The sequence below is a fragment of the Nematolebias whitei genome, chromosome 3 (assembly GCF_014905685.2).
Source record: "Nematolebias whitei isolate Nwh7 chromosome 3, NemWhi1, whole genome shotgun sequence".
Lineage (NCBI taxonomy): Eukaryota > Metazoa > Chordata > Actinopteri > Cyprinodontiformes > Rivulidae > Nematolebias > Nematolebias whitei.
In genome coordinates, this window is record NC_056500.1 from 42,843,397 (window position 1) to 42,854,428 (window position 11,032).

General features: G+C 40.2%; 1 protein-coding gene across 1 annotated transcript in view; it reads left to right on the forward strand.

Annotated features, from left to right (window-relative positions):
* Positions 1 to 9,743, forward strand: part of LOC119407525 (adhesion G protein-coupled receptor L3) — a 128,235-nt gene extending 118,492 nt beyond the window's left edge. The window contains exons 10-12 of the mRNA XM_037674349.1: positions 4,291 to 4,467; positions 6,748 to 6,957; positions 9,738 to 9,743. Coding sequence (XP_037530277.1) covers positions 4,291 to 4,467; positions 6,748 to 6,957; positions 9,738 to 9,743 — 393 coding nt within the window. The remainder of the gene's footprint in view (positions 1 to 4,290; positions 4,468 to 6,747; positions 6,958 to 9,737) is intronic.
* Positions 9,744 to 11,032: the final 1,289 nt, after the last annotated feature.

Below are 11,032 nucleotides of genomic sequence, written 5' to 3' on the forward strand. Positions count from 1 at the left end.
GTATATATATTATTTATTTATTTATTTTAATTTATTATTATTTATTTATCTTTGTATGGGTGGTTCAAAAGCTGTGGGAGGAGCAGTGAATGAAAACTGCGACAGAAATGAAATGACAGCCAAATAGTGATAAAGCTGCTTTAAGTTTTCTGCATCAGCTACTTAACCTCTGTAATAAAATTGAGCACAGAACAAACACTGAGGCAGATTGTGCACACTTAATTTAAAAGTAAAACAAAAAGTTGTGCGCTCTAAAACACCCAGGCTAATAGAACAAGTTGCTCATCTAAAAAAAAAAAAGTCTTTAAAAATCACAGTGTAAATGAGGATTTATGCATTTCTTTCTCATGTCCTCACTTGATGTTTAATGATCAATGCAAAGCCACTCATGAATGCTGGTACAGACAAATGAAGCTACCGATTAGAGAAACTAACAGTGAATCAATGCAACAGCAGAGAAGAAAACCAAAAAGGAACTTTTTTTTTCTGACGCGTAAATCGAGAAGCTGACAGGGAACTCTGCTGCTCCCTGGATGCTCGCTCTGTCTCACTTCTTCAATTAACGGCGTCCTCCTGCAGTGCCAGTGCATCCTTCATTCAGCAGCACACCCGGGTCTCGCTGTAGTATTTATAGCCTGTATTTACAGTCAACAGCCTGATTACTTCACACTTTGCAAAAATGATCATAACAGCCAGTCTTACAACAATGAGTCCCCCACACTCATTCAAAAACATACATTTAATAGCTGAACACAATGGAACAAACACACTTTACATGCATTATTAATGAAGTGAAGGTGATGAGAAAAGTTAGGAGTGCCTTGAGTTGTTTTAAAAGCATTGCAAGCACATTTACTATAAATGTTTTTATACTGCTGTGAATCTGTCCCAGCATCACCTGACCTCTGAAACAGCCATGGGGCTCCACAGTGACCCTAAAAGTCATCTGCAGCCCAGGCTCCCCTCTGTGTTCCAGATGCTGCTGAAATACTGAGCAGCATCCCTTCTGAAGTTTGAGTTGAGCTCTGTCTTCTGCAGCTGACAGATGCAAAGTGGGTTATTCACGTCACAAGTAGACAAGTAATGCTGCGTTGAAAGGATTATTTATTTAACCTTTATTTATGCAGGTTAGGCTCATTGAGTCACAAGGACTCATTTACAAGAGAGACCTGTTTCAGACAGACAACATATGAAGTACAGACAACGATATGTTGGGGGCCGAGATGGGTAGAGGCAGGGCAGCCGACCCAGGACCCGACAGCCCAGGGCTTGATCCCCAGTCATCCCCACATGCCGTGGTTTCTCTGAGCAAGTCGCCCAATCCCCAATTGCTACCGGGGCGCCCACATAGCTGCCCACTGCTCCACCTGGATGCATCACAGGTGCGATGGCTTAAATGCAGAGAACCATGGGAACATACAATGATGACAACACATAACACTTTTATTATATACAACAATAAAAGCAATGAAAAAAAGGAGTGTTATAATAACAATCAAATCAAGGTGCCATATAAAACAAGGTAAAATTCTAAAAACAAGAACATATTACATAACAACATACCGGTACTAATGTGTTTTTTGTAGTGTTTGTACCCAACATGAGTCAGATATCAGCTTTTATTTTGAAAGCACTTTGCAAGCTTGCCTACCACGTTTCCTCTGACAAAAGCATAAACAGCGTTCAGATTCAGAACACACGACCTGCAGATGTGGACAGTAACCGTGGTAACGGACCACAAACCTCCACACCTCAGTCTGTTTAACAACAAACCTGAGAACTGAACACTTTAGTTCTGTGTGACCTCTCTTTGGTCATTATAAGGTCATGGGTCAAATCCTGAACAGGGTTTTTGAGTTTGTGGCAACTCATTGGGGGCAAGCAAACTCCACTTGAGTTGGGTGCAGGACGGTGTCAGGTAACTGTAGCTTCATGTATAAAAGCAGCCTAATACCACAGTAAAGTTGGAGTTCAACCTGTAAAATTCTGACATTATTATGATGAGAACGATCTGAATGTATGAAACAAGTCCGTTTTTTCTTCACCAAAGGTTTCCTCGCAGGTGCACACACATTTTATTGTTTGATTTCCGTTTTAAAATTGCACCAAAAGGATCAAACGCCTCTTTCTGCCCGTAATCAACCTAAACGAGGCCGCCCAGTCAAAGTGAGCTGCACATGTGAGGTTTTGAAACGTGTGCTTCAATCAGACGGAGGTGAAATATTTACTTCTGGAATGTTCCGCCTTTCTTTAGGAATTTGGTTTGACAAAGAACATAAAAAGAGAAAAATATTAGTTTTATTTCAAATCTGTGTCAGACTAGTTTGTTGTTAATTTTCCTCAAATGTGAACATTCTTGATTACAGCCTTAAAATCAAGATAATATGTTTCGTCTTCTGTGGTCTCTGTGTAAAGGGTCATGCTGTATTTCTTTTTGAAGTGGGCTACTGTGGAGAAGTTACGTATAGTCAGTACTATACCTGCAGTAGATAGCAATGAGAATGATAGTCAATACTGTATTTTTCAGACTATAAGGCGCACTTAAAATCCTTAAATTTTCTCAAAAATCGACAGTGAGCCTTATAATCCAGTTCATCATATGTATTAATTCTGGTTGTGCTTACTGACCTTGAATCGATTTCATGTAGTACAACTGAACAATGTTGAGAGTTATTGTGAATGAGTTGAATAAAGTTTGACTTATCTGACTGTTTTGTTTTGCTTAATGCACCTTATAATCTCGTTCACCTTATGTAAGAAAACAGACCCGTTCATTGATATTGTGCCTCATAGTCTGAAAAATACGGTACTAGTTTTCACCTGTCGAGCTAACAGCTGGTCTGAGAAGAGGCAAAACAAAGTACTGTAGATTTCTGCTGTGCTAAAATTAAATAAAAACAAATTACTTCTAATCAAATCAAGTCAATCTTTATTTGTATTGTGCTATTCAAGGTGACTGAAAAAGCTTTCCAGAGACAAAATAGAATCAAAAACATACAACAAGATAGAATAAACAATCAAAACTATAAAATAGTAAAAACAGTTATGCAGGACTTTGAATCAGTTCAAAATACATGTCATTCAGGTGATATGTTTTAAAACAGTTCCAGTCCAACAAGATTCATACTGATTTATGCAAACTGTATTTTAATACCCTTTACACCTCATGATTTGCATTAGATCCCTAATTACATAGAAAAGCATGACCATATTAACTGTTTGTTCAAAATTAAATCATGCAGAGTTTTGCACTTTTCCCTCACTCTGGCTAACTTAGCATGTTTTGTTTAATAGCGGTTGTTACACATGGACTTTTATTAGCAAATGATTGTAGAATGACTCCGTTTCAGTGTGAATAATGGCGGATTAATACATTTTTAGGTGTGTAAAGTTTCTAAAAATATATATGTACATACAACAATGAAGTTTTGAGATTAGAGTTGTTTTAGAGCTAGATTTGCTAGCTACTGTAGGTCTAGCTGTTAGCTCGTTATTCTGGTCATAATTTTACTGTTTCTCCAAACTGAGGTTGTTTAAAGAGCTATCTGCAACAGGTAAGATATGAACCATTCATAACTCCTACACAAAACCCCATTTTTTATGAAATCCAAACGATGTCCTCAAAGATGAGAAAGCCATGTTACCGTGTTGCAGTTTTTCTGAACGTTTGACTCTAGCTAACATATGAAGTGTTCAAACATTTGCGACAACAGTCTGGATCCCATATTGCCCCATATTGTTTTAATGCGATGGTCAGCGCCGCAATTTCATTTTGTTTCCTCGTTCAACAAGCAAATGCGTTTCCAGTTGGTGACCCAGCTTGTTTGGCAACGGAACAATCCTCACTCGCTCTTTTCGAAAGCAACTTTCTAAACGTAACAAACACGTCCTCAGTTTGCACAACACAAGCCGCTGCTGCGCCACAGAACGCACACAACGAGAACGGACGCAGCGCCGTCACCTCCTGCCATGGCGCCATGTTTATTTGTTGTCTCACTTTAGCATTCTGTCCCTTCTGTTTGTTGTTGTGTTGCTGTGTGTGCTGGACTCCCTGTCTGTCATACTTCCTCTCCATCCTTTCTCTCCCACCTCTTTCTCACATCCTTTTTTTTCCTTCCTTTTTGGCTGTCTTTACCACTCCATGTTTCTACCTCCCACCTCTTTGCAGACAAGTATATATTCTCGGCCATCATTCTCCCCCTGCCCTTCTTGTTTTTTGTCTCTCAGTTTTGTCCAGTCTGTCTGCATTTCTCTTGATTGCAATCTCTCTCTGTGTCTCTCTTCCTGCAGCACTCGGAAAAGAATTTCAATCCCAACTGCTCTTTTTGGAGCTACTCCAAACGCACCATGACGGGATTCTGGTCCACGCAGGACTGCCGACTGCTAGCCACCAATCGCACACACACCAGCTGCTCCTGCACCCACCTCACCAGCTTTGCAGTGCTCATGGCTCATGTTGATGTCAAGGTATGATGTTTTTTCCCCCCCTTTTTTTTTTCAAGAGGAAGAGAGGTGGAGGCAGGAAGTTATTTATCATTTTCTTACTACTTCAAAGCCTAGCATTCATTGAAGGAATGCACATCACCTGTCACCTTTCATGCCAGAGCTTTAAACCAGTGGTGATTGTATCCTCTTTTTGGGAGGTGCTCAAGCACCTCTAAATTTTAACTCAGCACACCTGAAAAGTAAAGAAACCATTATTAGGATTTTGTAAGGAAGCATAGTTCTCAAATCTTAGATTCACTTTTTTTTTTTTTATAAATATGGAGCAAATGATGACATGGGCCAGTAAAATCTATGTTTTTTTTTTTCGTGAGTCAGTTCATCAACGCCACCTGTCAATCAATCCAGTAGGCTCGTCGGCAACTGACCAATCAGCAACCTCAATTTGTCCCGTAGTGAAACGGCCCCTTACCTGCAGTAACTGCACCTCCTTTTCCTCTGACAACTTTGTCGGGGGTTTGCATTACGAACACTTTGCATGTCAGGGACATTTTGTGAAAAATCAGAAAAACATGGTTAAACATGGTCAGTGGAGAACATGTGATACAGACAGTGTTACCCTGAGTGTTTGGACGCTGGAATACAGTTTATTCCATTTCACAAACTAAACCAAGTTTGGAAAAATGTCAAAGATGATAAAGGCCGAATAAAACAGTTATAAACAGGCGGTACCGCATGTTCATCTAGGTAACTGCAGGTAAATTCTCCATTTTTGTCATAATTACATTGTATATTTAATGGTTAAATTAAATGATAATAATTGTTATTTATGTTGTGTGTTTTATATGTAGATAGATGTTGCAACTTCTGGTTGCATAAGTTTAGTCTGTGTGTGCCATGATCCTATAAAAGTCCTATTTGTGACTGAGCTCATCGTTTATGGCCATACCCCCCTGAACACACCAGCTCTTATCTGATCTCAAAAGCTAAGCAGGGTCAGGCCTGGTTAGTACTCATGTAATGAGTAGCACTTTAAATATAAGTTGTAAATTACTCTCAGCTACAACTGCACCAAATTTAAACTTAATATCTGTAAAACTGATTGAATTATAACCATATTTGTGTTTTTAAGGTCAGTTGAATGTGGTGGCCATCTTGAATTGAATTGCCTGCAAACAATAATCAGTTAAAGATCTACATACATTAATTAATTCCTGAACGTGTCAATAAAGCATGTTTATACATTCAGGAGATATTCTGCTAACAGACAGACAGTTTTGACTCTTATAATTTAAAGCAAAGTTTTAAACAGTTATCACTCAGAGCCTGTTAGTAATTGTTGAGTATCAGTCTTAGCTACTAAACCTTAACTCATTACCTGAAAAAACGAATGTGTTATCAATATTTTTGTGTTTTCTATGACAGATTAGCTGTATCAGCCATCTTTAGTCAGTCAATCAGTCATAGATGAAAGTGTCACAGAAAGCATTCAATGATGCATGAGGTATTTTGCTAATGACACAGACAAAGGGATAAAAACCTTGCTGCTTTACCTCCTCCTTCAGAGAGAGCAACGATGACTGGCCAGACTCTGACTTGTTAAACCGTGACGACAACGTATAATGACAAAGAACTGACAAAGCATTATGTAATACAATAACAATGGCAGAGTTCTCATCTACTGTTAAAAAAGCGAAACAAGCTTCAGATCCCATTTTTGCTGTAAAAGTGTTATTTGATTAGAAGGTGAGAGCATTTATTTGGGTATTGGTGCGCTGCAGTGGGTAGTGGATAAAAGCATTACTGTCCTGAAGTGTGTGGGATAAGCACTATTCAGCTCCCTCTTTTGTTAGCCTGAGCTCCTTTCCTCAAATCGAGCTCTTGTAGCTCTGGATATTGTGCGACAGCCATTGTCTCCCTCTGGGCTGGAGCGATGTGTGTTACATCTAAAGAGGTCATGGTCAGAGCTGGCTTGGCAGCCCTCTGCGAACACTGTGTGAGGTTCGGAGCAGTAGATCCATCACAGCAATGTTATGTTGAACATTGCTCTGCCTGCCAGCTCGCGGGACACTGATGGATAGAGCTAGCGCACCTGTGCAACGCAGCGTAGCGCTGTGGCCCTGAACACTCAGCGACACACAGCAAGACTCGCATCAGTCAGGGTGGGAGAAAGTGAAAAGGGTTTTGACTCACAAGCGCATGACTCGTGTGTTCTCAGCAAACCAAGGTTAAACATAGTCATGGTAGCTGTGCGCTAAAGTTTCTTACACATGATCTGTATTTGTTCCTTTCTCTTCCTCACAGAAAACCGGCAGCATGCACGATATGCTCCTGGATGTCATCACGTGGGTGGGGATCCTGTTGTCTCTGGTTTGCCTGCTGATCTGCATCTTCACCTTTTGCTTCTTCCGAGGACTGCAGAGCGACCGCAACACCATCCACAAGAACCTCTGCATCAGCCTGTTCATCGCCGAGTCACTGTTTCTGGTTGGGATCAACAAGGCCGACCAGCCGGTAAGGAGGACAAAGATAGTGCACACCATAGTTACAAACCCAATACGTATTATAGGCTGGGGCAAAATAGTGATTGGTGGAACAGAAAATAAAACAAAAAACCAAACGTGAAATAAAATGAAAATGTTAGCGTTCTTCAAAAATTCCCTGCCATTCATGCCAGAGATCATTTAAGGTTTGAACAAGATGTGCGCCGATGTCCCCTGTCACAGAAGGATTTGAATAGTAAATGTTTTTGTAGTTTATTAGATGAACAGGGAATGCAAGTAAACAATGTTTTATTGCAATATAGTCAAGTGGGTAGGAGATACACTGTATGTTTGTTTGTTCGAGGTGATGCCTCGACAGATCCTGGCTGGCACAGGGAGGACTTTAATCCACCAACAGGTGCAATGGCAGAGCCAGGGAGTGACAAATGGTAGTTTAAACTTCTGCCACCCTACTGGTCACTCCGATAAATTGAGGAAATTATAGTTTTAAGCAATATCAAAACTAGAAAACATAGTTTCCCTAAATGATAGGGGTGGCTGGTTTACATATATATACTGTATACTGGTGGTGCATATGGAGGTAGCCATCTTGGATTTTGATGTGGCAACCCAAGTATCGAAGGGAACCTTTCTGACCCCTTGATGCACTCACACACCAAAAAAGAAGTTGGCCCTTTGCTTATTTTTCAAGTTTTCCAGGTCAAAGGTTTTACAAGTATTGGATTTTTGATGTGGCAACCCAGTTTTCCAACAGAACCTTTCTTATGCCTAGATGTAGTCACTCACAAAAATGGAAGCCAGTACCTCACTTTTTGCAAAAGTTATCACGCTCGCAACATTCACAGCTGGATAGGTGGACAGTATTTCTAGTTCCCCCTTTTTGCTCCATGATGGAGAAGAAAAAAGCAACATTTATTAAAACCATGGCTTAATCTGACCCGGATCCTGTTGGCACAAGATCCGGGAACTCTCTTATTTTGACAGGGTGCGTTCCGGCAACTGTTTGCTTGGATCTGGCAACTGAGATACGATCATCTGCCTCTTTAAGTTAAGCATTTCTGCCTTTACCCTTAAAAAAAATCTCCACCCCTTCAAGAGGGGTGACGCTGTCGTTTGGGGAGCCATGCTTGAACCATGTCGCCCCCCCTCTCCTGCTGAGATGATAAATAAATAACTCCAACACCTCGTCAGCTGCTGCTTTTATGATGCTCTGGACGCTTGTCATCCACAGCATGCATGCAACAAAGAGTATAATCTCAAAGCGAGAGTGATACTTGCCCCCTCTTATCCTTTTTCGCTTTGATGAATTTTGTTAGTTTTATCGATGAGTTTGTCCAAGTACAATTTTGATGTTTGTTTCATTTTTGTTGTAAATACAGAAGTAATGTTTAATACATATTAGGACACTATTCTTTGCTAACAAAATATGTTTTATATCATTAAACAATTTGTCAGGTTCTTCTCTTTTGTGAGCATACGCATCCCAAAGGATCCCCACCCCACCCCACCCCCCCGACCACTATTTGTATTTCAGCATTGATCGGTTTACAAATTAAGCCGTGGTGAAAACCATGTAATTCACATTCTACGTAATCTCATGCAAAACTACAAGATTTCATGAACTGTTAGTGCTCAGAGCATGTTGTGGAGCTAACCTGCCACTGCCACCACATCATTTTAGTGTCTATATACTATATGTGACTAAGTTGTAGACATTTTGATATTGGGTAACAGCGTTTCCCTTAGGCTACTTGCCTTGGCAGTGCTTTCCTTAGCTTTTAGCTAGTGTGCCTGTATTGCGTGTGGTTAGCTTAGTGCTACATCATTGCCAGCAGGTTTCAACAGTGGGGTTGGACATTTCGGTAGGGGTTCTGTTGACAGGGTGGGGCGCCCTCCTTTTATAATGGTAGGGGAAACACTGGAAGGCTAATAAGCCATGCCATCTTGAATTGTGTTTACTCCAAGTGTTTGTTAATATCAATTAGCTGTGGTGGCCATCTTAATTCATGGTGATTCTAAAAGTTATTCATGGATTCAATGATTCAAGTTTCTTTATTTGTCATTTGCTCCACATGTGGTACATGTGGTGGAACGAAATTGTGTACACAGGGTCCCAGTTACATCCAACAAAAGTATAAAATGTAAAAAAAAAAAAAACAGTAATAAGATCTAAGATATGAACTAAGAAAAATGTTTACTAAAATACACTAAGCACTAGTAGTACAAAAACAATATGCCAAATAGCAGCACGAACATGAGTCTGTGTGAGCAGATGAGTACGAATGAAAAACATGAAACAGATCAGCAGCAACATGAAACAGATCAGCAGCAACATGAAACAGATCAGCAGGATGATGTGATTTTTTTTCCACAGTGATTTTCCTGGTTAGATATTCATGAGTCTAACAGCTTCAGGGTGTAAGCTGTTCCTTAGTCTAGTGATTCTACACTTAATGCTCCTCAACCTCCTTCCTGAGGGGAGTGGAGCAAAAAGTGTGTGTGCTGGTTGAGTGGGGTCTTTCATGATGCAGGTGGCCCTCTTCCTGCATCTGGAGGTTGCTCTCTACTGCACACCTGTAGAAGGAGGTGAGGACTGAGCTTCTCAGACCAGCTCGTCTCAGCCGTCTGAGGAAGTAGAGTCTCTGATGAGCTTTCATGATCAGGCTGGTGGTGTTGTTGCCCCAGCTGAGGTTGTTTCATGAGATATTTTGTTAACAGAAAAACAAGATTGATGGCAACAGTTTTTAAAGTTTTAAAAACTCTGTTTTTAAAACCTGGATTCTTGGGTAGGGATGAGTCTCAGCTACCAACACACAAAAAAACACTTAGATATTTCTAAAATTACTTAGTTATATCCTTTTTTATGTTTGATAATGTAGTTTAGCTGTGGTGGCCATCTTGAACTGAGGTGACTACAAAAACGTATTAATGTAGATTTCCAAATAATGATCATTTTGCCTACAGTTTCATTAAAGTCCATTCACTTGTTAATTTTTTTTCCAATATTATACACACATGTACACACACACACACACACACACAGACATGGGCAAAAACGTTATCACTATTTGGCTTTTAATAGAGAGCAATAAATGTTTTAAGGCTCAAATAGTTCATTTTAATTCTTTCCACTGGCATGACACTAATTCACAATGAATTGTTTACATAATAGGCTCAGACGGGTTAACTTTCTGTCAGTGGGTGACCAAATTAGAGCTATGAGCAGTGGCTTTTGAATGTACATTATTTGTGAAAATAATCAAAAACAAACATTTCTTTGGCTGGTTGTCAGACCTGCCTGGATTTAGCAACTTTTCTCTCATTAATTGCTGAAAGGTCCATTGTAATTGTTTTGAACTAATGTGCATAACCTCTTTGTGTCACACTGAGTAAGACTCTATCTCACATTAATTACAATTCACAGCTAACTCACAAAGCATGGAGGACCTGGATGGAGTTAAATTGTTGTACAGCTTGGATGGCCAAAGTAATTTAACAATGATTAACACAGAGAGGCCAAAAAGCCTCATTTGCCTGTTTGAAATCCATTCCAAGTCAACACGAAAATGATTTACTGCACAAAGTGCACTTCACACAGCCCTACCATGTAATCTATTACAGCTCACGTGCTCGCTGAGGTGATGTCACCACCGGGCTCCAGTCTTCATTTGTCATTTTCTCCCTTAGGCTGCAGAAGCTGCAGTCTTGCTCGTTTTGGTTGCAGAATCCTGTTGGTTGTGTGGAGGATGTTAAGTAAACCATTTCTTAAATTACACGTCTCTTGAGGCGCATCTGTGAACGTGACCCGAGTTTGACCACGCACGTTGGACAACTGTTGCACTTTGAGTGAGATCTCAGTTTGCCCGCGTCACTAAAATCACTTTGTGTGAATAGAAAGTGAAATAAAGGATTCTGTAGTTACCAGGAAGTTGACTTTGACACTTTATCTCAAATATTGATTGTGGATGGGCTGACAAAGTAGAGTTTTATAAAGTGTACAACCTGCAAGACTGAGACTGAGAGTGGAGCTGCTGCCTGAAAAACACAATAAACTAGAATACAGTGTACTGCGCACACACACACAC